General features: G+C 39.7%; 1 protein-coding gene across 1 annotated transcript in view; it reads left to right on the forward strand.

The window, feature by feature from the left end:
* Positions 1-2,930: 2,930 nt before the first annotated feature.
* Positions 2,931-27,898, forward strand: part of LOC133562199 (collectin-10-like) — a 39,317-nt gene continuing 14,349 nt past the window's right edge. The window contains exons 1-3 of the mRNA XM_061916159.1: positions 2,931-3,134; positions 7,488-7,559; positions 25,059-25,130. Coding sequence (XP_061772143.1) covers positions 3,023-3,134; positions 7,488-7,559; positions 25,059-25,130 — 256 coding nt within the window. The 5' untranslated portion in view covers positions 2,931-3,022. The remainder of the gene's footprint in view (positions 3,135-7,487; positions 7,560-25,058; positions 25,131-27,898) is intronic.

The following is a 27,898-nucleotide window of genomic DNA, read 5'->3' on the forward strand; positions in this document are numbered from 1 at the left end:
AAAAGCCTACTGAAATGAGATTTTCTTATTTAAACGGGGATAGCAGGTCCATTCTATGTGTCATACTTGATCATTAAGCGATAATACCATATTTTGGCTGAAAGGATTTAGTAGAGAACATCGATGATAAAGTTCACAACTTTTGGTGCTGATAAAAAAGCCTCGCCTTTACCGGAAGTCGCAGACGATGACGTCACAAGGGTGAGGGCTCCTCACGTCCTCACATTGTTTTTAATAGGAGCCTCCATCAGCAAGAGCTATTTGGACTGAGAAAACGACAATTTCCCCATTAATTTGAGCGAGGATGAAAGATTCATGGATGATGATATTGATAGCGAAGGACTAGAAAAAATAAAGAATAATAAAATAAAATAAAAAGCGACGGCTCCGGGCGGCGGCAGTGTGAGCGTTTTCAGATGTAATTAGACACATTTACTAGGATAATTTTGGAAGATCCCTCATCTGCTTATTGTTTTAATAGTGTTTTAGTGAGATTGTAAAGACATACCTCGAGGTCGGATGGCTGCTTTGAACACGCAGTGTCTCAGAGAGAAGCCGAGGAGACAAGCTCACAGCTGCCTTTTAAACAGCTACTGCAGGAGGACGAATAATCCAATGATGTCTCCGGTAAGATATATGTCGCAATTTTCCCATCCAAAAATATGCTGGTTGACGTAGAGAAACATGTTCGCTTGACCGCTCTGTGTTAAAAACAAAGAAACACCGGCTTTGTCTCGGTGCTAAAGACAGCTGCAATACACCGCTTTCCACCAACAGCATTCTTCTTTGTATTCTCCATTATTAATTGGACAAATTTCAAAAGATTCAACAACACAGATCTCCAAAATACTGTGTAATCACGCCATGAACAGAGACGACTTTTAGCCGTGTTTGGTGCCTCGCTAATATGTCCCTTCCAACACGTGATGTCACGCGTACGCGTCATTATTCCGCGATGTTTTCAACAAGAAACTGAGGTAATATTTCCTGACAGTCCGTGACGTCACGCGCACGTGTCATCATTCCGCGACGTTTTCAACACGACACGTCGCGGAAAATTTAAAATTGCAATTTAGTAAACTAAACTGGCCATATTGGCATGTGTTGCAATGTTAATATTGCATCATTGATGTATAAGCTATCAGACTGCGTGGTCGGTAGTAGTGGGTTTCAGTAGGCCTTTAATGTAAATTGGACACATGTTCTCTAAAACTTCTCAGGGCATTCAATGGATCGGAACTGGACTGTGCAGTTTGTCTTAGAAGACGTTTCACCTCCCATCTAAGTAGGCTTCATCAGTTCATGCTCAGACTTAGATTGGACAGAGATGAACCCTTTGTACTAAGATTGATCAGATTCAACCAATTAGACTACACCTGACAAATCTAAGTCTATTAGCATAAACTGGTGAAGGCTACTTGGTTGAGACAGAGAACATTTTGTAAGACAAAGTAAACCAATTAGACTTAGATTGGTCAGGTCGAACCAATTAGACTAGATCTGGGTCACCCACATTTGCGGTCCTCTCCAAGATTTCTCATTGTCATCCCACTGGGTTCAGTTTTTCCTTGCCCTGATGTGGGATCTTAACCGAGAATGTCGTTGTGGCTTGTGCAGCCCTTTGACACACTTGTGATTTAGGGCTATGTAAATAAATATTGATTGATTGATTGATTGATAGTTGATTTATATTTTCTGAATATATTATGTGATAATGTTCATCGACAACTCATTGGTGTTCATTTTCAATCTATCAAGATAGAAAATATATAAATCAAAATCAAACTACAGTATGTTATTAATATAGTTTGATCATTTTCCTCGACTGATGTACTAACATTATGTGGTTTATTTTTTACATAAGTAGCATCATCTACAAAGAGATCAATAATTGCTATTGTGACATTCATTGGACAAATTTAAAACAGCTGTTTTTTTTCATTAAAAATTTTCAGGGTAATATTTATACTTGGCAAACTCATCCCGCGGGCCGGATAAAACCAGTTTGCAGGTCTGATCCGGCCCCCGGGTCGTACGTTTGACACCCCTACTCTACATGCTTCGTAGATCAGCTTTGCATCGTTAGCCCTCAAATTTGCCCGTGTTTTACTCCACACAAATCTTTATTATAGCAGTACATCTAAGAAGGACAGCTCCAGACTTGAGAAACTGATCAGGCGGGCCGGTTCTACAATCGGAATGAAACTGGACTCACTGGTGATGGTGGCAGAGAAGAGGACTGCAGACAAACCAGTGAGCATCCTGGATGATGCCAGTCACCCTCTGCATAGCGTTATCAGTAGCCAGAGGAGCCTGTTCAGTGCTAGACTGCTTCATCCCAAGTGCAGGACTAAAAGACTAAAAAACTCCTTTGTCCCACACGCCATAAGACTGTAAAACTCCTCTCTGGGGCGGGGGGCGGGGGGTACTAGGATGACAGGGGATGCAAAACAACAACAGTGCAATACGTTTTCATAACATGGTCACTACTGCCTACTTTCACTTGTTATATTCTTATTTTACTGTTATATTTTTATTCCCATTGTTACTTTTTATTTTTTATTCTTATTGTAATATTTCTCTATTTTGTTTCCATTTAAACCCCCATTATTTATTTTTTACTTTTTTTTTAAATTGATCCCAACTCTGTACACTGCTGCTGGAATTTTAATTTTCCTGAAGGAATCAATAAAGTACTATCTATCTATCTATTTATCTATCCAGGCCCTCAGTGTAGCTTGCTATTCAGAATTTAGTTTGATGGGTTTTTGAATTGAGCTCTGTAGAATGTGAGACCCTGGTAAGTGTGGCTTGACAGCATGACAAGGAGCAGATAAGAGCATGTAAACAAGCGTGGGTGCGTGCATTCTACTGTCTGTGTTTTCTTACATTCAACATGTCTGCTCATTAGTGCTTCACTGGCCTGCTGTCCTTTGGTTACGTCTCTCCGAAGGCATACCCTGGTACCGAAGAGGCAACACGGTCAATATAATATCTTAAAAAATAATAGTTTTGATAGATCATGGCAGGAAGATGCTCAACAAGCTTGCTGTTACTTTGTCTTACGGCCTTGTTCTGCTGCCTTTTTGCCTCTCCAGACGTCTGCAGCAACTCCTTCATACCTGGAGCTAAAGGTAAATATGACCACTTGTGCATTGTGAATGTGTGATTAAAAAATATAACATTGTAATTCCAAACTATAGGTTTTAGCTATGTAAATACTTTCCCATGTCTTTTTAACCAACTGCTATTTAACTTGTAGACTTCTTGTAAGCGGGTCGTCATGTAAATGTCAGTAAGTGGTCAAATGGAAAAACACAATGGAAAATTCTGAGGAAACACCAAAATAATTCTCCAGGAGTTTATAGAGTTGATGATGAAGGTAGCCAGCGTGGAATGTCCTGTAGTTTAACAGCGAGTTCACCCACTGTCTTTTGGAGGGAATGCCTTTTGTCTTTTATGACATCCAGTAGGTCATTGCTCTGCTGGTTCGGACAGACCTTATAAAAACGCACACCAGGTGATGTTAAGTATTTATTTCTTCCATTTCAGCCCAGGCAGATGCAAAAGTGACATAAGATGACGTGATGGAAGTGAGCTAAGAAGTAAAGACCATGTTTGTGTCTGCGTGTGCTGAAAAAAAAAATCCCCTTTGTAACTTTGTGTATTTAGACAGCTGTCACAATACTGTAGCGATTATTTAGACAAGACGCATCTCAGATACGACTGACCTCAAAATGTGTCTGTGACGTCGTGCGCCCACGTTTCTTCGTATTTTCAGCAGCGTCACGTAGGCTTTTTTTCCAATGTTATGCACCTCGTTGGATGTGTCACCTTATTGTTTTTTTCTACGAGTACTTTCTTCTACATACTTTTTCTTGTGAGGCAACCTTTCAGAATCCCTCAAAAAAACTCCTAAATTGGCCACAATAATGATGATGATGATCATACTCTATCAGTTTTGATTGCGGCAGTTAGTTAAGTAGTAATTTAACAGTGTAATTGTACGGTATTAGTATAGTATCGCGATACTAATGAATCATTTTCGGTAATATACCGCCTCTGAAAAATACCGATCCCGCACTGCCCCGTGCCCCGTCGTCGTCACGTCGTGTCATTGCTGGTTTTACGAGCAGACGAGCATGTTCGGCAGCACACAATCACAGAGTACTTACAAGCAGACACAGTGTGTAGACAGATATGGGAGAACGGACGCATTTTGGATTAAAAACTAACGATAAAGGTGAAGTTATAACACTGAAAAGCCCTCAGGAAGAGATGCTTTAAGACATGCTAGCTAGCTAGTGGCTAAAGTCCAGCCGCTGTGGGCAGGCAGTGTTTTAGCTACTTCTAAATAACTCATCTTAAAGTATGTTCCATACAAGTATCATCCCTGCAGGACGAGGAATAGCTAAACATGCTTCACTCCACACCGTTGCTCACCGGCGTCAAATTGTAGACAAACGCCACCTGACATTCACTGTAATGATACCAAGTACAGGAGCGATATTACTGTGATTAAGTCGATATTTTTTTGGTATCACAACCTCTTTGTTTTTTATTTATTTATATTATGTTAATAAACTCAGGAAATATGTAAATGGACAAATGAGGACTTTGAATATGACCAATGTACGATCCTGTAACTACTTGATTTCGGATTGATACCTAAATTTGTGGTATCATCCAAAACTAATGTAAAGTATCCAAACAACAGAAGAATAATTGATTAATACATTTCAACTGAAGTGTAGATAGAACATGTTAAAAGAGAAAATAAGCAGATTTTAACAGTAAATGTAGAAGTAGATTAATAATTTATTTTCTACCACTTAATAATTTTGACAAAATAATACAATGGAAAATGACACAGTATGTTACTGCATATGTCAGCAGACTAATTAGGAGCCTTTGTTTGCTTACGTAATACAAAAGACAAGTTGTCATGTATGTTCACTATTTTATTTAAGGACAAACTTGCAATAAGAAACATATGTTTAATGTACCCTAAGATTTTTTGTTAAAATAAAGTCAATAATGCAATTTCTTGTGGTCCCCTTTATTTAGAAAAGTACCTAAAAGTGTCAAAATAATTTTAGTACAGGTACCGGTACCAAAATATTGGTATTGGGACAACACTAAGTGTAAGTGAGATGTGTTATATTTATATTACTTTTATTTACCTACACATGAGAGGCAAAAATACCTCCACTTAGTATGACATAATGCAGTTTTACACAGCTGCAAACTATAACCACAACTGTATTGTTACAACTGTACAGGAAATACCCACATTAAAGAATATTCCTGAACAGTATGCAGTTGGATTTTATGAACAAATATGAAGCCGGTAAAAAAATAATAATAAAGTGATGTTAATATGCACCAATGCAAACAGGTTTGTTGCTATCCTGCCTTTGCCCAGCACCCAGGCTACAAAGTGTCCTTGGCAGCCACATCAGACATCACGTCTTGCCAAAACCTCTTTTGCATGAACTGTACAACTCATTTGTTTTTGACTCCAACAATGATCTCATAAATAATAGTTCAATGGACCTTTTGGTTTTAGAAATGAAATAGCTGTGGCATATATTACCATGTAAAAGTCTTCGACCAGCATTTGTTTTTATTGTTTTAATAAACTTTATCACAGTAGTCATTCTGAAATAATAAAACAGTGAATAAAAGGAAGGCTATAATTGGCAGAAGAAGAAAAAAAATTCCAATTTAGTCAATTTCCATGCATGATACAATAATAGTAATGCTAATAATAATAATAATCTTTGCAAATTAATTTGGGTCCTTGTGGTGTTCTACATCACCCGCTCAGGCCCATATTACCACTAAACTATGTAGATCGGTGTCACATGGACCAAGGAAGAATACATTATTTCTTGATGGTGATTAATACAGGAGTTTATTATTTCAGTTTGGGTCACTATATCATTAAAGCAGACAGTAGATTTAAAAAAAAAAAAAAGCTTTTATAATTGTAAAGGACAATGTTTTATCAATTGATTGCAATAACGTAAATTTGTTTTAACTATTAAACAAACCAAAAATTTGACTTATTTTATCTTTGTGAAAATATTGGACACAGTGCGTTGTCAAGCTTATGAGATGCGATGCAAGTGTAAGCCACTGTGACACTATTGTTCTTTTTTTGTGTCTAATGATAATGTAAATGAGGGATTATTAATCACTGCTATGATGAAATTATAACTAATATTGATACTGTTGTTGATAATATTCATTTTTGTTTCACTACTTTTGGTTTGTTCTGTGTCGTGTTTGTGTCTTCTCAATTGCTCTGTTTATTGCAGTTCTAAGTGTTGCTGGGTCAGGTTTGGTTTTGGAATTGGATTGCATTGTTATGGTATTGCTGTGTATTGTTTTGTTGGATTAATAAAAAATACAAAAATAAATAAATAAATACATAAAATAAAATAAAGAATTAATTTTTTTAAAAAGGAGAATCGATTCTGAATCGCTCAACGTGAAAATCGCGATTCAAATTTGAATCGATTTATTCCCACACCCCTAGTACAAAGTATTTCAATGGTTGGAATCTGAGCTTTTGAATGATATGCCCTTTACTATGGTAATCTAATTAGTTACTATTGTCATCTAATTAGTTACTATGGTAATTTATGTCACAGCAGCTCAGACGAGCCACCAAGCAATGTGGGTGGGAAGCGTTTCCACAGAAGCGGAAGGAGATTTTCACATCAAAGTTCTAAAGCTTAGTGATATATCAGATATATCAGATTGTAGGTGGGTTTATTTTGTACCCTTCGCGTTCATATTTCACTGTTTGTTGCATTTTTGTTGCGTTTCACTTGATTGTAAAATAGGTCGATCGAAAGCGGGTGTGACCTTCATATTTTGTCAATATTCAGTGTTTTATTGTTCATAGAAAAATCTAAATTTCCATTATGTTTTTTAAGGTGGTCTGTCATAACGTTTTTAGCATTCAATCAGACATCATTGTGAGGTTTTGTATTAGTGTTCCTAAAAATAGATATACCGACCCCCAGACACCTTTTTTTCTCTAAATGTGGCCCTTGAGTCAAAATAATTCCCCAGGCCTGCTTTAAAGGAACGGCCAATCCACCAGAATCACAATGGCACACCTGTCTGTTTTTCATCCTCTTCAACCAGGAAGTAACCTGCTAATGAACAAACACAAATAGCACAATGTTCACTTTTTACCTTGAAGATCTACTAAGTGATATTTGAGTTACAGTATATGTGCTCAATAAAGTATTGCAAAAATATCTAATTGTGGCCTAAGACTTTTGTGAATTACTGCATAATCAAAAATATTAATCCAAACAAACTGTGTGTACATCATAACTTACACACAAAAAGACAAAAGGCCAAATTGGATTGTGTATTGTTAACATGGTAAAGCTGTTCCATTTTAGAATATGCCCGCAAATGCTTTTTTTATTTTGTTTGTTTGCTAATCCTTTCTTTGTATGAAGGAGATCAAGGTGAGATCGGAGAAGAGGGAGATGAGGGAAAAGTGGGGAAGAACGGCCCTCCAGGAGTTCCAGGTATTTTGTTAAATTACAGTTCTGTTTCTTTTAAATTAACAATTTTTATACTGAAATGATTTGCACCAAGTTTTATCTTCATACAAGAGGTGTTGTCCAGGTCCACTTCCCATGGACTTAAATAAACAAGAATTGCCAGAGTCATCTGGTAGTGGTAAACCCAGCATCAAACAATTTACTGTTCACTCGTAAACATCATAACATCATCAAAGCTCACCTTTAAGCATTTACGCACAGCGCCAACATTTGGCAACTAGGAGATGATAGAAGAAAGGTTAAAAAAAAGAAGATAAATCTATTTGTTGCAGCATCGGACAAAATCATGTTTAAAGGGGGACATTATCACAACTTCAGAAGGGTTAAAACCAATAAAAATCAGTTCCCATTGGCTTTGTTTATTTTTCTAAGTTTTTTTCAAAATTTTACCCTTCATGGACTATCCCCAAAAAAGCTTTAAAGTGCCTGATTTTCGCTATCTGTGAAGCTACCGTTCATTTTCCTGTGACGTCATCCAGTGATGCCAATACAAACAAATATGGCTGATAGCACAGCAAGATATAGCGACATTAGCTCGGATTCAGACTCGGATTTCAGCGGCTTAAGCGATTCAACAGATTACGCATGTATTGAAACGGATGGTTGGAGTATGGAGGCTGATAGCGAAAACGAAATTGAAGAAGAAACTGAAGCTATTGAGCGAATAGCTATTGACGCTATTCGGCCATGTCTGCCTTAGCATCGCCGGTAAAATGTGCAGACCAAACAATCGGGACTTTCGCATTGACACTGGAGCTACTTAAATCTGTCGATTGGTAAGTGTTTATTTGGCATTAAATGTGGGTCGAGAGAAAGGTTGTATGCAAATATAGCTACAAATTTACATACAGCTAGCCTAAATAGCATGTTAGTATCGATTAGCTGGCAGTCATGCCGCGACCAAATATCTCTGATTAGCACATAAATCAATAACATCAACAAAACTCACCTCTGTGATTTCGTTGACTTTATCGTTGGAAATGCATCTGCAGGTTATCCATACATCTCTGTGCCATGTCTGCCTTAGCATTGCCGGTAAAATGTGCAGACCAAACGATTGATTGTTAGCATATATTAGCATGACGTGCTAATCAATGCATATTCTACGTAAATCAACTTGAATCCGTCCCTGATCGCGTTGTTACACCCTCCGACAACACACCGACGAGGCATGATGTCTCCAAGGTACGGTATAATAGTTGAAAAAGTGGAAAATAACAGAGCTGATTTGACTTGCTGCATGTAATGTGTTTGACAAAATGGCGGTTGACTACCTAGGTGACGTCACGTTTTGACGTCATCGCTCCGAGAGCAAATAATAGAAAGGCGTTTAATTCGCCAAAATTCACCCATTTAGAATTCGGAAATCGGTAAAAAAAATATATGGTCTTTTTTCTACAATATCAAGGTATATATTGACACTTACATGGGTCTGGTGATAATGTTCCCCTCTAAGTTTTACTTTTGCATCACACGGGACATATTTGTGATGCATTTAAAGACCTCAACTAAAGTTTGAAACAGAGGCGTCGCTAGTTTCTAAAGACAGGGGAGGCTTAGCCCCCAGTAGATGCACTAATAATACTGATAATAAATATATTATTAAGGGTGTCTCATTATGATTAATATACACTGACTATAATCCTGGATGAATCAGATAATCTCTACTTTAAACATACTACGTGTGTGTATAAGGCACAGTAACGTTAGGTTTAGTGTGAGGTGGGCGCCTTTCAGGAGTCTAATAATAATAATAATAATAATAATAATAAATAAGTATTAATAAAAAACTAAATGGTACCACCCAAAAAAAAATTGGGCACCAAACGAAGCCTTGAGTTTTAAGTTAAGGTTTGCCTTCTACCCTACTTTGCTTTTTTGATACTTTGCCTTTTCGCTTTGTAAGAGTTGACCTTCCTTCCATCCATTTCCTACCGCTTATTCCCTTTGGGGTTGGGGGGGAGCTGGTGCCTATCTCAGCCACAATCGGGCGGAAGGCGGGGTACACCCTGGACAAGTCGCCACCTCATTGCAGGGCCAACACAGATAGACAGACAACATTCACACTCACATTCACACACTAGGGTCAATTTAGTGTTGCCAATCAACCTATCCCCAGGTGCATGTCTTTGGAAGTGGGAGGAAGCCGGAGTGTGAGTTGACCTTGTGTAAGCTAAATACTTGATTGAAACTGCCACAATGTCCCTTAATTGTGGGGTAAAGCATCAAGATATTGAAACATGACACTCCCATTTCTTTACGCCGCTGCGATGACTTTTAGTCTTGCGTGTTAAGCCATAACCTGACCTCAAAAATAAGTCCTTCATCTTCTGTGAAGTGCTTGAAATTGAGGAATGTCTTTGCGGTTGAATATTGGCTCTCTTGGTTGCTTTGTTGGGTCTCTGGCCATGCTATCTCCACCCCAGCGGACGATGGCCTGGAACACCACAGAGGCCACCACAGTATATGTTTCTCAAAATTTGTATTCATAGCTGTATGTAGAAGTGGCTGGTTGTATCCGCTGCTTTAATGTCTTTAATGTCATTTGTTTTCTTTGATGTTTGATGTTTCCCTCTTCCACACATGTAAGCGGGATGTGTACTATGGCTATGAGTTGTTGTTGGTTTTTTCCCTTGGCCTCAGTCTGTACCCCCTCTCCAGGGCCCAGGCTTAGACCGATGTTTTTTTTTATTTTTATTTTTTTATTTATTTTAATCTTCTAATTTTTTCTCCCATTCCCCCCCACTTGTTTACCTGTATCTCACCTTTTTTGTAAGGGGCGCTGGAAGCCGCCAGACCCATCAGCGATCTTGTTCTGTCTCCCTGTAATGTTTGTCTGGTCTTGAATGGGATTGTGCTGAAAATTTTAATTTTCCTGAAGGAACTCTCCTGAAGGATAAATAAAGTACTATCTAATCCATCTATTGGTAAAGGTCAGGAGAATAAAGGGTCGAAGCATTGCATAGCCCCAAGACCGTCCGGCTTATGGGCAACAATATGCCCTTTTCCACCAAAAGTTCAGGAACTTTAGAGTCCTAGGACTACAGATTCCTGTAAGGGTGTGGTTTGTGTTTCCACCGCATTACACAGTTCAGGGTAGTTTATACAAATGAGGCTGATGACGTATGGAGGAGTGGTTTATTATATTTCACAAGTTCCTGGAAAAGTTCCTGTGGTGGAAAAGGGCCTACTAGAACAGGAACATTTCCCATTTACCTGGGTAAATGAAGTCCCCCCTGTGTTTTCATAAAAAACTACCTGTGTATATTTAGTCCTTAATTAACTTTTTTGCCAGCTAGATAGGACTTTTGGTAGGTTCCCGAAACTTTATCAGGGGTGGGCTTTGCTGTCAAATGCTATTTGGTTAAACCCAAATGGGGGCGTTCCTAAAATGTATTTTTTTAAACAAAAGCTGGACCGCCATTACAGAATGCTGAATGACTTTTTTACATTTCACATTTCTTGTGCATGTGTATTACAAAAAACTTGACAATAGAAAGAAACAAGGTCAAAGGAAATTTCCGACTTGCAGGAACTTGAGTGAGCATATTTGTGCGGATTCAGCTCATCTTTCCACTGAAGAACGCTGATATTGACCACAAAGAACTACCTGACTCTCATGAATTCATCTTTACTGAGAGGACGACTTTCTGACTGTTGTGGACATTGTGGACAAAAGCCTGACTTTTTATGAACAATTCGGTCCACTTTATTTTTTTAAATCATATCGTTTTGTGTATTACTGCTTTGTATTTCATTTAATTACTTTTTAGTGAAACATCTTTGTTTTGTTTTTTTACATGTTACAGTGTAGAAATATAGTAAGCCACTCCTCCATACATCATCAGCCTGATTTGCATAAACTACCCTGAATTGTGATATGCAATGGAAACACAAACCACACACTTCTATTTCCTAGAACCGGAGGTTCCAGGAACCTAAAGTTCCTAAAATGTTGGTGGGAAATGACCGATTGTAATAGGAACCAAAGTGTTTTACAAAAGATGAACCCTCAGCCTCTCGATTTTCATGGCCTACCTTAATTGAGCCATCTGAGATGCTTTGTTGGTCCTGATAATTTTGTGCATAATAATATTTTTTTAAATAACTCTAAGCAAGACATCCCATTATGGGATGTCTTCCCAAGAGGTTGGCAAGTGATAATGCTATAAATAGGTTTTAGTCTCTGGATCAGGGGTAGGGAACCAATCGCTCTAGAGCCAGACGTGGCTCTTTTGATGACTGCACCTGGCTCTCAGATAAATCTTAGCTGACATTGCTTAACATGATAAGTAATGAATAATTCAGCTGGTAATCACAGTGTCAAAAATAACGTTAAAAATACAAACCATTCCCATGCATTTTAATCCATCTATCCGGTTTCTACCGCACCTGTTCAAGAAGTATTTTATTTATTTTTGGTTAACCTCAGAATAACAATGTTATTAAAAAGAATAAGAGACGTATTATACTCTAAAAATGTTGATCTTTCTTAAAATGCACGCATGTAGTTGTATTCAGTGTTAAAAAATATATATATATATGGCTCTCACGGAAATACTTTTATAAATATTTGGCTTGTATGGCTCTCTCAGCCAAAAAGGTTCCCGACCCCTGCTCTGGATCATTGATATGGAGCCATGTTTTGACCAGCATGATTAGTCCTCCTGATTGTCTTGACACTTGGCCAAGCGAGCTTGGTAATGATTGCTAATTATTCTGTTTCTGGAAACTTAAAATAGTTATGAGGAATAGAAGTTTGATTTACATTATTCTTGATGTCTTGGGTGGTTATGCATCCACCTTCCAAAAAGGCAGCCTCAAATGCCCAATGGAATCTTTATACACTACATGGTCAAAAAGTAGGTCACCACCCAGCAGGCACAAGACATTAAAACAACGTTGAGAACTTGTTGAATTAGGTCCTGACGTTGAGCAACTCAACCATAACATTGGAACAACTTGCTTTTTGACAACATTTAATCAATGTCTCCAGACTTGAGAAACTGATCAGGCGGGCCGGTTCTACAATGGGAATGAAACTGGACTCACTGGTGACGGTGGCAGGGAAGAGGACTGTTGACAAACTAGTGAGCATCCTGGATGATGCCAGTCACCCTCTGCATAGCGTTATCAGTAGCCAGAGGAGCCTGTTCAGTGCTAGACTGCTTCATCCCAAGTGCAGGACTAATAGACTCAAAAACTCCTTTGTCCCACACGCCATTAGACTGTACAACTCCTCTCTGGGGCGGGGGGCGGGGGGTACTAGGATGACAGGGGATGCAAAACAATAACAGTGCAATACGTTTTCATATCATGGTCACTACTGCCTACTTTGTCTTGTTATATTCTTATTTTACTGTTATTATATTCCCATTGTTGCTTTTAATTTTTTATTCTTACTGTAATATTTCTCTATTGTGTTTCCATTTAACCCCCCATTATTTACTTTTTACTTTTTTTTTTTTTTAAATTGATCTCAACTCTGTACACTGCTGCTGGAATTTTAATTTTCCTGAAGGAATCAATAAAGTACTATCTATCTATCTATCTATCTATCTATCTATCTATCTATCTATCTATCTATCCATCTATCTATCTATCTATCTATCTATCTATCTATCTATCTATCTATCTATCTATCTATCTATCTATCTATCTATCTATCTATCTATCTATCTATCTATCTATGTCAGGTTCTGACGCTGGTTTGACCAACGAAATTTGGTAATTTCCCAACAAACATATAGATCCAACATTGGACATCAACGTTGTCTCAATTTACAAATACAACTGTAAGGATCTCCCATTGGAAGATTACTCCATACTCCATGGTGTTTCAAGTTATTTGACCTGGGTAGCACGGTGAAACAAGGGTTAGTGTGTGTGCCTCACAATAAGAACGTCCTGGGTTCAATCCCTGGGCTCTGGGTCTTTCTGTGTGGAGTTTGCATGTTCTCCTCATGACTGCGTGGGTTCCCTCCGGGTACTCTGGCCTCCTCCCAACTCCAAAAACATGCACCTGGGGTTGATTGGAAACACGAAATTGGCCCTAGTGTGTGAATGTGAGTGTGAATGTCGTCTGTCTATCTGTGATGAGGTGGAGACTTGTCCAGATTGTGCCCCGCCTTCTGTCCGAATGCAGCTGGGATAGGCTGCAAAACCCGTCACTATACTATACTGTATTTTGGGGATGGGTACCTTTCTCATCTGAAGAAATATGGTACCAATTTCCAGCAGATGGCAATCAGTACCGGTTCTCAACGGTACCAATTGCTGGTACCATTGTCTGTGTCAACGTCTTAATAAATTGTCATTTGTTTTTTAATAAAATCACAAACTTATGTAACATTTGTCTCTGAACTGATAACAACCATGCTTTAACACTTCTGAGTCTGATTAGGTATTATATAGTAAATGTGAATGGCGTGGCGCAGTTGGGACTGTAGCCGTGGCAGCAACCTGAGGGTTCCTGGTTCGACCCCCATCTTCGACCAACCTAGTCACGTCCGTTGTGTCCTTGAGCAAGACACTTCACCCTTGCTCTTGATGAGTCGTGATTAGCGCCTTGCATGGCAGCTCCCGCCATCAGTGTGTGAATGTGTGTGTGAATGCTTTGAGTACCTTAAAGGTAGAAAAGGGCTATACAAGAATAACCCATTTATCAAATGTTACATGCAGTAGCAATTAAATGATGTTAGATGGCAGTAGTGTATAAATTACTTTGAGTTTCTTTGTCAGGAAGTAGTCTTTGCCAAGAAGCTGAATGTGTCATTCTTGTCTTTTGTTGTGTGTTTGTACTGTATTACACACCAGTTGTTTGATTGTTACATGCTTCCTAACAGCCTTTTTATGCAAGCACATACATGTACACTGCAGAGGACACCGCCTTTAAAATTGTTTGTATTTGCAGATTTTCGGACTAGGGTTGTATAGTACCATCCATCCATCCATCCATCCATCATCTTCCGCTTATCCGAGGTCGGGTCGTGGGGGCAGCAGCCTAAGCAGGGAAGCCCAGATGTCCCTCTCCCCAGCCACTTCGTCTAGCTCTTCCCGGGGGATCCCGAGGCATTCCCAGGCCAACCGGGAGACATGGTCTTCCCAACGTGTCCTGGGTCTTCCCCGTGGCCTCCTACCGGTTGGACGTGCCCTAAACACCTCCCTAGGGAGGCGTTCAGGTGGCATCCTGACCAGATGCCCGAGCCGCGATACAAATTAATCATATTCTGTACTATACCGCCTCTAAAAAGTTGTCCTGTATGTTATACTATTTTATTTAAGGACAAACTTGCAATACGAAACATATGTTTAATGTACCGTAAGATTGGTTGTTAAAATAAAGCCAATAATGCAATTTTTTGTGAAAAGTATCGAAATACCCAAAAGCATCGGAATACATTTTGATACCGCAACAGGGACAGCACTGGTTTGGACATGCATGTCAATCACACACACAACACTACCATTGTTGCACCTGCGAGCACAAACACACACACACACACACACACACACACGCGCGAGCGCGCGCAAACACACACACACGCGCACACTCACACACACACACACACACATGGGAACGTCACTAATTACTTGCAGCTTGTGTCTCTCCACAAATCTTCATTCAGTAATGTTATGAAAGTAAGTAAATGTGACTTTGCCATCATAAGTGTGTATATACTTATTGTGGCAACATCACAGCCTCTCAGTTTGTCAGGAGCTCAACAGATGACGCATACATTCCCAGTCTTAATTTAGGAGATTTTACAGGAAACAGTGGCTTAATTTTGGAATGTTAACAGGGACTACCGGAGAGTTACTGCTCTGGAAACAAAAACAATGCGTTGCTATTGGTTTATTAATGTCAACAAATGTTGGTGGGCTTTTTTAGTTGTTGTTTTTTTTTTTAATTGACATTAAAGCTCTTTTAAACTGAGCTGTGAATTTGTTGTTGTGAAAGTTAATTGCTGTGTGGCCCCATGTTGGGAAAGCCAGCAGGGAAGCACATGTTGACAAATGGAAATTGTGCCTCAGGAGGTTAGTTTGATGTAAACCAGTTCTCTGTGCTCTGTCCAGTACAAGGCACAGGTCCAGTACTTGATCGTTACTGAAAAATCTGAGTTCAACTCAGGATTGTGATCAGAAAATTCCGTTCACCGTCTGATTTTTTATTTTTTTTAAGTAGCTCGAGGTGGTTTCAAATGTGTCTTCCTCGTGAATAATGAGCGCTTCCACCTTTTTAATCCACTGGCAGCTGCACGGGGAATCCAGACGTTAAGCCAGTTGGAGGGTTTGGCCATTATAAAGAGCAACAGTAGTGATAGGAAGAGCTGTTATCTAAAAGATGTATGGACGGTTAAACTGGCAAGTAAGCACAGGGAAAAATACCATGAATTAAAAGCAAGCAGTCGGAAGAGAGAGCAACGGATCCAATTTCTTCATATAGCTGAGGATTCGATTCTCCGGGCTTAATTTTCAATTTGTTCTGTGTAAACTGAAGTATTTTTAGTGAATTTAGATTTTGACAATCCTAGTACATTGTTAAGATGAAAATCAACTTGTAAAAGGGTTAAACTTGGTGTGTGTCTGCATGTCTGTCTGTCAGTGTGTGTGTGTGTGTGTGTGTGTGTGTGCGTGCGTGCGTGCGTGCGTGTGTGTGTGCGTGTGCGTGCGTCCAAACTCTCAGAGCAACAGGCCTCTAGTTTGTTTGTTTAGTTTAAACATCATTAATTGCCAGTGCAATAGTTTTGTGGTGAATTAATCACAGTCTACATGCCAATCCCAACTTTAGTGAAGATTTGAAAATAGAAATTACTTTAAAGGCCTACTGAAACCCACTACTACCGACCACGCAGTCTGATAGTTTATATATCAATGATGAAATATTAATATTGCAACACATGCCAATACGGCCTTTTTAGTTTACTAAGTTGCAATTTTAAATTTCCCGGGACTTTTTTCTTGAAAATGTCGCGTAATGATGACGTGTACGCTGAATATGAGCGCTGCGTACACACACAGCTAAAAGTCGTCTGTTTTAACGGCATAATTACGCAGTATTTTGGACATCTGTGTTGCTGAATATTTTGCAATTTGTTCAACTAATATTGGAGAAGTCAAAGTAGAAAGACGGAGTTGGGAAGCTTTAGCCTTTAGCCACACAAACACATGGTGATTCCTTGTTTAAAATTCATGGAGGTGAAACTTTAGCATGGATCCCAGCGGACATGGATCCCGACCGAATGTCAACCAGCAGGTTTCGGTTAGAAAATTGTGGTTAAAAAGTCAGTTCTTACCGGATATCAGCTGAGCTTGTGCCGTCCATACAGCTGCCGTCGACTTCCCCGAGACACTGCGCGTCAACACCCGGCTGTGGACGTACACTTCCTGCTATCAGGTACTGTTAAACTCACTAAAACACTAGCAACACAATAGAAAGATAAGGGATTTCCCAGAATTATCCTAGTTAATGTCTCTAAAAACATATGAATCTGTCTCAATACAACACGATTGCAACCGCGTTTTGTTTTTTTTAGCTTGTTTTTTTTTTTTTTCCATCAATATCCTCAAACACGAATCTTTCATCCTCGCTCAAATTAATGGCGAAATTGTCGTTTTCTCAGTCTAAATAGCTGTTTTTGTTGGAGGCTCCCATTAAAATCAATGTGAATATATGAGGAGCCATCAACATGTGACGTCATCGTCTGCGACTTCCGGTAGAGGCAGGGCTTTTCTCCAGTTGCGAACTTTATCGTGGATGTTCTCAACTAAATCCTTTTAGCAAAAATATGGCAATATCGCGAAATTATCAAGTATGACACATAGAATGGACCTGCTATCCCCGTTTAATATAAGAAAATCTCATTTCAGTAGGCCTTTAAATTACCGTATTAGGTCGGTGAAAAATCCACATTGTGTGTGCTTTGACTTTATGGACTCTTTGGAGTCATTCTACTTTCTTTTTATGGTTATTTAGGCTGGCTGCTAATTATAATTATTATTAATCCTATTTTGTCTATAGTTAACTTGTGTGTACCTTAAACAGATCATTTAAATATTTTAATACTATTAACTTGGGACTGGACAATTTGCTTTATGCAAAGGTTTGTTTGGTAAATAATATGCTTGTGACGACCGGGTTGCATCGTGATGCGGGGGTTTGTTCTCCCAAGAATGCAGATCGGGCTTCGGACACAGCGTGCAGGTAGGAACAAATGATTTATTTAGAAATAAATCAGACTTTAACAAAGAAAAATGTGCTCATAGCACTAAAGGCAGAAACTAAAGGAGCTGGAGTGGGAGCTAGACGGTAAAAAGAGCCTACCGTGGAAGATAGCAGGTACAGACCAGGAAATAAACGTTGTCATCTGTTGTATGAAACAAACTAGGGTGCCAGACCGAGTGAGGCTAGGGCATGGACTAAATAGCCCTGTGAATAGTGCCTGGGCAAATGTTGCGTGTCCCGAACACTAACCAGAGGCAGGTGAACACAATCTGCCATGAAGGCAACTGAGACACACAAACTCAAAAGGTGCTGAGAACACAAGTGAACTGAAAAATGTAAACAGACTATTATCTGGGCAGCAGATCATAAAAATGCTTTTTTAAACACTCTTCGACAGACACTATCTCACACAAGCAAACATACCGTCTCACACATGCTTACCGCTTGTGGTTCACTTAATAAACTAACCATACATTAATGAGAATTAAAAAAAACTGTGCCTCCTTAGTCTTCATGAGAGTCCGTTGTAAACGTTCTAGCGGGATCTGTCTTTGTGGAAGAGAAGAAGTACCCTTTGTATCAGCTTTCAGCTTAATGGCTCCACTTGCTCACAGCGACGGTAGATGGAAATAACTTTGGTCTTGTCAAGAGAGCGACCTGCCAGGGTTTTGAAGTTAAACTTGCCATTTGATATAATATACTGTACACTTTTGTTTGTCCATTTCTTCTTGCTATTCATGGCTCAACATCAGCTGGAACGTCGCGGCTTTGGACTGAGGGTCATTTTTTCCCATAAAAAAATAGCACAGTTAAAATAAATGTTTGTTAAATCGTTATTATCGCTTTTACTTTGACAGTCTGACTTATAAAACGCTCGGGTTGTGAGTCCTTGCAATAACTTTTCATACATCATTTGTTTCAAGTTTGTGCCGCTGAGCCGCAATGTTTCAAGGAAGTCAGTGCTTCAGATTTTGTGTATTGCAGCTAACCAACACACACAAATCAACCAACAAAGATGGATGGGAACAATACAACTACGCAACAGTGGGAATCCTTCTGATTTGGATTTGTCTCAAAAAAAAAAAAAAGGAGAGAACAATTAATAACTAGGAAACAAACAAAACAAAATAAAAATAATCAAATGAAAAACAGATGAACAAAGCAAAACAAAAAAAGACCCTGGACATGCACCAACTACTGTAGGATTATTTATTATTTGTGTAATAATATCTAACTAAGGGGGGCTATCTAGTGAGCACAATGACAAATAAACAACACAGCTGCAGGCTGCATTCAAGGGGCCCTCTACACCCTCATGCCACTTGGTGTTTCCGGCAACTAATTAAACTTTTTGTCCTCTTGCTACTGGGTGGTGCTGCACTAAGGATGTGACAAAATGCACAGCTTCTGAGATTTCTATTCATCATTAACTCCAATTAAGACCTGACTTTGAGGAGTTAATTTATTAATGTTTGCATTTTTGTAGCGATTTTTCAGACAGACCATCAATTTTTTTCACCATGCTGTGTCCACATCCTTTGGCAGGGGCTAAAAGGCTTCATAATTTGTAATCACCCATCTGTTTAGTATCCGTGACTAGGATGTAGGCTCTGTTCCTAAAGTCCTTATAGGGCAATGATTCTCATACTGTGGTACAAGCTGTAAGCGGGCTCTATCTAGTGGCATCTAGGGGGACGGCGTGCCGAAGTTGGTAGAGTGGCTGTGCCAGTAATCTGAGGGTTACTGGTTCAATCCCCACCTTCTACCATCCTAGTCACGTCAGTTGTGTCCTTGGGCAAGAGACTTCACCCTTGCTCCTGATGGGTCCTGGTGAGCGCCTTGCATGGCAGCTCCCACCGTCAGTGTGTGAATGTGTGTGTGAATGGGCGAATATGGAAATACTGTCAAAGCGCTTTGGGCTCCTTAAAAAGGGGTAGAAAAGCGCTATACAAGTACAACCCATTTACCATGTACGTCAAAGAAGTCCGTAAATACAGTGTTTACTGTATTGCTGTGCTGCATATCACATCACATCCGGATCACTGAGTACGCGTGGTGGTCAATCCAGCGCTTGTTCTTAGTACTTGGCGCCATTTAGCCTTTTCAAAGAAAAAATGCCCTATTCTTGCGTTGTTTTCGGCTATACGAACCTTTCAAAACGGGAAAAAGAACAACGTTTCTTCAGACTTCCTCAATAGGTAATCAAGAAGGGCAGGAGACTGCAAGATTCTACAAAACAACGAAAAGAATGTAGCATGTACGCCAGTCTGAGTGAGCAAAGTCGAAGAACGTAAAGGTTTGTTTGATATACTTTTAATGTGTATTATTTCCAATTTAAGTATTATCTTGATATCATTTATATTTCTTAAAACATAGATATGGTGATGGAGAGAGTAACATGCAGCCATTTGTCAGATGGAGAGTTGTGGGGAGGCGGAGCCGGCGAACGAGCAGCAGGGCAGGGCAAGCCGGAGCCCGGCCCAAGATGGCGGCGAGGAGGCGGCCACGCCGACCGAGCGAAAAGGCGGGGCGTGCTGGGAGCGAGATCAGGTGCGTGGATTGCGCACCGGGACTCAATTAATCTATCTCCTCTCGAAGTATAAAAGAAGAGAAAAAGGAGAGAACGGCGCGGAAGGAGTTGGAGAGCCTGCAGCAGTGCATGAGGAGCGGAAGCGACAGAGAGCAAGACGGCGACGACGACGAAGGGGGCGGCTGAAAAGCGACCGAAGAGCGAGCAGTGGAGGAGGAGCTGAAAAGCGACCTGACCTGCAGACAAGCCTGATTGAAACATAAACAAGAGTCAAACCTGATCAATCATGTCCTTCCTTGGTGGTACGTTGAACCCGCACGACAGCGAGAGACTGTCACGAGAGTTTTTCATGGTAAATCACCAACTCGGCGAGTGTAAATAAAAAAAAAATGCAAATGTGAACAAAACCTAAAAGAGTTTATTTTTTACCAAAGAAAACAATAATAAAAGAAGCTTTCAGCACATACACAATGTTGACGTCTAGAGTTATATTTTGATAAAGATGGGGAAAATCACGCTACTCGTAAAGGGCGCGTGCAACAGAAACATGGCAGTAGATGCAAAGTTAAGTCATGAAACACAACCTTACCCGAGCAAAAACAATGCATATTTCTATGTGAGAGTCTTGATACCAATTTTCTTTACCCAGTCACACACAAAGAAGTTGTAGATATCCATGCTTGTTCAAGTTTCCATCTGTTTTGTCGTGTAGAATGGCTCCTGGGAAGGCGACCGACGTACAATCCTTGATATCACTCGACAAATCTATTTTTGATGAAGTATAAGGTTCTAAATTTGAGTTTTTTGCTTGTATCTGCTTTTTGCAGGAATATTTAAGCCTCTTTTGTACTGAGATAGTTTGTTCACTGCTGCTTGCGGTTCAACAGCCATCTTGGCTTTGTTGATCATCACTGGTTTTCGCTTCCGGGAAGACGCCACGTGAAAAAATAGAAACAACAGTACGTAGAGTATCATTGTAGATGATGTTTGTGCATTGCGTTTGATGTTACAGAGGCATAAATATTAAATACATGTGTTGAATAAAACCGCTGCCTTGTTTTTATTGAAAACTTAACCTACTGTATTTTAATGTTGGTGGTTATAGTGGTACTTGGAAAATCAAGTGTTTTCTGAGGTGGTACTTGGTGAATTAAGTTTGAGAACCACTGTTATAGGGAGTTCCTGTCATGTCTGTGTGATTGTTTAGTTTTTTGGTCACTCAGTTCCTTTTTTTGCACTCCTTGGTTTGTTTTGTTACCATAGCAACTCATTAGTTTTCACCTGTCCTCATGTCTCGCACCTGTTTTGACTGATTATGTCACTGCCATTTAAGCTGTCTGTTTCGGTTTTTCGTCCTGGCCACATCACCTTCTACTCACCCTCCATCACCTGCTACACACCTTGTAATCCATGCCAATGATCCATGTCCCGTTCTCGTTTTGTTTCAAAGTAAGTTGTCTTGTTATTTATGCCACAGTGCAAGTTTTTGTTTGATGTTCATAGTTTTGCCTTAGTGCGAGTTTTGTTTACACAGCCAAGTTTTTGTACCGCCATTGTGCACGCCTTTTGTTTGCCTTTTTTGTAGTTTGTTAGTGTAAGAAATAAAGATGTATTTACCTTCATGCCATCTTTGGTCCACTTGCATCTCGGGAAAACAACCACCCCTTAGTCCAAGTATTGACAGTCCTCAAAATCTGGTTTTAGCCCAAGACTGTGGGCCAAAACCTAATTCCTGTTTTCTTGCAAGAATGGGTTCTTGAGACTTTTTTGAATAACTGTGAACAAACAGGATTATTGGTTTGATTATTTACCATGAATTGATTTACGTGGACTCCGACTTAAACAAGTTGAAAAACTTAATAGGGTGTTGCCCTTGAGTGGTCAATTGTACGGAACATGTACCGTACCATGCAATTTACTTATAAAAGTTTCAATCAATCAATCACAATGGTAAAACTGGTGGTGTGGGCTCATTTTCAAAATATTGGCAGGTGGCACCAATGAGCAAGGATTTGGAAGTCATGTTTGGGACCAGGGGCGGTTCTAGGCATGCTTCTATGAGGGGGCAGTCAGAAATGTGAAGGGGGCATCATGTGTACACATCATGCTCCAGCACATTTTTTTCTGTGCTTATAGTAACGATGCTTTCTTTATTGAAATGGGTCTTTAGCTATGTGTCCAACCCCAACCTGGAGTAGTGGATTGCACTTTGTCAGGCCTCTACCTTTAGACCTGTCCAACTTGGGTGTCCCACCTGAAGACTAAGCTCTTGCTGGTATAGCTCTTACGGTCACTGAGGCACGCAAACCCCTTGACCACAATAAGGTGGCAATCCCTCAGGGGGGGAAACTGAAAAATGAAAATAAATTAATAATATAAAATAAAACATCCTTCATCCAGATTTTATCAACCAACAACATAACATGTATCCTAACTGGATGGCCTAACGCTCAAATAAATTTTGACCCAAAGTAGGACTTCACACACTACAGTCAATATTTACAAAACTGAAAGGTAGTCTGATGAATAATGATAAAAAAGAATCTCAAACTAATTCATAAAACAGAACAGATTTACAGTAGAACATTTTTTTCTTTTGTATTTATTTTTTTTGGGTTGTTTTTTTGGGGGGGGTTGGCAACTTAACAGCTCAAAAACTCCTTTCTCTCCACTCCTCTCTCATTTCTCTCTCATTTCTCTCACTCCTCTCAACTCTTCTTTTTTCTCTCTACTCCACTCTACAACAGCAGTTTCCGGTTTCCCTTTGCAAAAACTCTCACAAATTCATCCATGTCCAAGTTATTTGTTATGGACTTCTCATGAGCCAAGATCACCAGCTTCCTCTTTCTCTTGTGTAACATGGTGCGACGATAGGGGGTTAGAACCCGTGACAATGTGGAGAAGGAACTCTCACATGCAGCTGAAGACACACCAATTACCAGAGCTGTTACGTACAATTTATGCAACTCAGGAAAAGCATCCCTGTATTCCTGCAGGTGTTTTCACATCAGTGGACAGGTTTGTTTCATTTGGACATTTCTTGAGCAACATCGGTTTTGATATATGGATTTCATTTTTCAGACTTGCATTGTCTGCCACTGTGCCAGCCAGCACAGCCAGAGGGTACAACTGGGTTGAATCTAGAAATGCACCACATTTGGGTGCAAGATTAGATAAGGCTTTCATCAGATCAAGATTTCTCTGTGAAAATTTAGTTTCCATTTCTGAAATGGCTCTACCAAGGATGTTGAGCAGAGATCTTTTCAGAGACTGATGGGGATTAAGGGTAGGATCATCATCACCTGTATGGCCCACAGTTGAGAGCACAACACTTTGAGCAAGGTGTTTGCTCATTGTTCTCCTTCTCTTTGGAGGATGTGAATCATCTCCAGCCACCACCTGAGATAACTCTGCCCAATAATCATCTTCCTGAATGTTTTTTAGGGACTCCAGTGCTGCACCTACAACCTCAGAAGCACTGCACATATCCACAGACTGAGCCTGTAGAATTGAATTAGCTGGTTTCAAGACACCAAGCACCCGCACTAGAAACTTTCCAGTCTCAAAGAAGTGATGCCTCTTAATTTGACATTGCAGGCCTGATGCTTCAGTGCACAGGTCAACTGCAGCATCATCATCCTCTGTCATCTCAGATAGGATACTGAGAATATGGTCTTGATTTTCAACAATGCACCTTGTCACCTCATAGTGGCTTGTCCATCGGATTTCAAGCAACCTTTAAGATGAGGTGCATCATACTTGGACACATAGTGGTGCTGAAAAAACTTGAGAGGTCAAAAACCTTTTTGGGCAGGGTTCACTCTGCATGGCATGCACAACTACCAGGTGCAGTTGGTGGTTGTAGCAGTGGACATATGGGACATATCTAGCAAGCTTCTATTGGAGTAGAGCTTGTACACCACCTCTTACCCCGCTCATCACAGAAGCCCGCTAGTGCAGATCATTTTGTCAACTTGTAATGTAGTAATTTTGTGAGTTTATTAAAAATTGCTTTCTGAAATTTTGATTTGAAGGGGCAAGACATTTATTTAAGGGGGCTCTGCCCCCTCTTGTCCATGTTTGGGACCCCATTAATTATTTTAGCTGGCCTAATCTGCTTGCTGGAAAAGCATTTTTTAATAGTATAATCAGGGCATAAACACTTTATGTAGGGATTTAGGGCCACAACCATGAGATGAGGGAATTTGATCAGTTGAAGTCAATAATTATGTGCAATGTCTAATATTTAGTGACATTTGGAGCCTTGCAGGATTTAATTTAAAGTGCATCTTTCATCAAATTAAATTCTACTATTATTAAGGATCGAAACAGCCCAAAAATTGTTTTGGGTCACAAAAAGCCACTGAATATTTCAGTTCCTTTTTAAAAAGAATACAAACATAATGTTTTTAAAAATAAAAATAAATATTAACACAATGTAAAGGTTAGTAAAAAAAATTAACAAAAAAAAAACAACCAAAAAAACAAAGGAATAACTTTAAAATGTTAAAAGTAGTTCCAATACGGCCTTTGCAATTATATTGTTCGGTACTACAGCCCTAATTAGGGATTGTACATCATTGTTGGTATAGTCATATTTCCAGAAAGACATAAAAAGGAAACAAAATATCCTGCATAACAAGTTTATAAAGAAATTATGACAATTCTTTACCTGAAAAATCTTCTCTTCTTACTCTTCATTGCCCAGGAGCGCCCGGACAAGCAGGGCTCAAAGGAGAGCTTGGTCCTCTGGGAAAGACAGGACCAGGTGGAGATAAAGGTAAGGCAGTCAAGTTGTTAGATCTGAGAGAGTTAATGCAATAATTTGTCTAAACAGATATGCGTCAAATACAACCCATGGGTCAAATACGGCCCATTAAGCTTTTAAAAATTACCTTTTCAAATTACCGTGAGTATAGAAAATATTCCGATGGTTGGAATATGCACTTTTGAGTGATATTACAGTAATCATAGGGACTATGCATCACAGCTGCTCAACACAGAGGAGGCACGAAGCAGAGTGGGTCTCTGTTTGTTTACAGAGCAACCAGCCTAAAACAGTATTTTACAACAAAGCTTTGCAGAAAAGTTATATTATATTAGATTATGGGTGTTTTTTTACCCTCTGTGTTCATATTTGGCCGTGTTTGTGACATTATGTATGTACACATTTTTCAAGTCAAAATAATTGCCCAAGTCTGGTCTAGACTATATGTTAAATACCCCAAAACAGCAATTATTTCTCGTTGTGAAGAAAGTGAGTCTGTCTCTGTTTTGTGTAATCCACCATTTCAGACATCAAAAGAGCACCTACTGTAGTCAAATCATTTAAAAAATGCGCCGACATAGGAATTTAGCTCTGTATGTTTACTATAGATTTCAGTCACGTAGAACTGAACTGCATCATACTGAAAAGGGTTTCTACTATCCTGGCTGCTTTAGTTGGCCCCCTGGAAAATGAAACTATCTTAAGAAACATCAGATCAGAAGTAGACATAAGAAATGAAGCGGTTGTTTTCTGAATTATCGCATTTCCTTGAATTGCCGCCGGGCATATAGTATGCGTCTGTCTTGAATTACTGCCGGGTCAAACTCGCTTCGCAAAATAATTAGCGCATGCTTAGTATTACCGCCGGGTCAAACTCATGACGTCATGAGTGACACTTCCCCTGTCATCATTTTCAAAATGGAGGAGGCTGATTTCAATAATTTGAAATGGCATAAAGGGAAGAAGATTAAGAGCTATTCAGTAGGATTTTAGGTCCAAGTTATGGAATACCGGTATGCTAAAAAGAACAGTAAGCCGCTATGTTTTATTAATATACCTGTGGAGCCGACTGTCCGACAGACAGGCAGGGCACGCTGGAGCCCGGCCCAAGATGGCGGAGAGGAGGAGTGGAAGAGCGACCTGAACTGAGGTTTTATTGAAAAATAAGCAAAGTCAAACTGCTGGAGCCATGTCCTTTCTTGGTGGTCCTGGGAACCTGCAAGACGACGGCTTGAGACCGTCACAATACCGTAGCTGCGTCTGTCAAATAAGATAAGGAAGACTTCTAAAAACAAGTCATTGATGCTTTTGATCAGACGGAGCTGCCATGGATTTAATTTATAAGTAAAGATAAGACCATAATAACGTTTTTTTTTTATTATTATTAAATGTGCTTTTCATGATGGTATCTGTTCTGAAGGTTTGCCTATCAATGTAACAGGTCTTTTAAGTTCTACAGATAGGAGATAACTTCTGTTAAGGGATTATTATTATCATTATTATTATTATTATTATTTATTTCTATTTAATACGTGTCGTATGGGAGGGTAAATGTGTATCTTCAAGTTGATTAACCGTTGCTACGGTTATGGTTGCTACGGTTACGGGTAGTTCCGTTTCCGCCGGCTGGTAGAAAAAGTGTTAAAAGAGCTCCGGCACTAACAGGCAGTAATACTACATGGAAGACAGTTTACTACGATTGCAGATCGGAGAAATAACCACAGTGTTATAAATGACAGTGTATCAGTTGCACTAGTTGAAGTTTAGGATGTTTGGGCGCTTCACGTTGCCAGTATACGTGAAGTGTATGCTAACCGCCAGTAAGCTAACCGCAGCTCGCACTTGTGTTTGTGTGCTGCTCCGTGACTTCACCAACGGCAGGTTTAGTCACGTTTGCCTTAAGTTCGTTATATAGACCCTCTCCCCTGTGACTGTGTAATTTGGAGAGCGAGTGTGGGACAGTATGGATAGTTAGTTATGTGCTATTGTTGCTAAATTGCTGCAAGGGATGTGGACAGCGCGAGGTTGGCGTGGCCATTGCACGCGCTCACGGACTAGTCGACAGAGAGGTGACTCAGGACGAGGCCGGTTCTCCTCTCGCTCCAGACTGTACCTCCTTAGGCATGCTAAAGAAAGCATCCAGCCTTTCCCTCCACCCACATTTAATGCCAAACAAACACTTACCAATCGACAAATTTAAGTTGCTCCAGTGTCACAAGATGCGAAAGTCCCGATCGTTTGGTCCGCACATTTTACCGGCGATGTTAAGGCAGAGATGTATGGATATCCTGCAGATGCATTTCCAACGACAAAGTCAAATAAATCACACAGGAGAGTTTTGTTGATGTTATTGACTTATGTGCTAATCAGACATATTTGGTCGCGGCATGACTTCCAGCTAATCAATGCTAACATGCTATTTAGGCTAGCTGTATGTACATTTGTAGCTATATTTGTATCCAGCGTTTCAATCCACCCACATTTAATACCAAACAAACACTTACCAATCGACGGATTTAAGTTGCTCCAGTGTCACAAGATGCGAAAGTCCCGATTGTTTGATCTGCACATTTTACCGGCGATGTTAAGGCAGAGATGTATGGATATCCTGCAGATGCATTTCCAACGACAAAGTCAAATAAATCACACAGGAGAGTTTTGATGATGTTATTGACTTATGTGCTAATCAGACATATTTGGTCGCGGCATGACTGCCAGCTAATCAATGCTAACATGCTATTTAGGCTAGCTGTATGTACATTTGTAGCTATATTTGTATC

The sequence above is a fragment of the Nerophis ophidion genome, linkage group LG11, assembly GCF_033978795.1.
Source record: "Nerophis ophidion isolate RoL-2023_Sa linkage group LG11, RoL_Noph_v1.0, whole genome shotgun sequence".
NCBI lineage: Eukaryota > Metazoa > Chordata > Actinopteri > Syngnathiformes > Syngnathidae > Nerophis > Nerophis ophidion.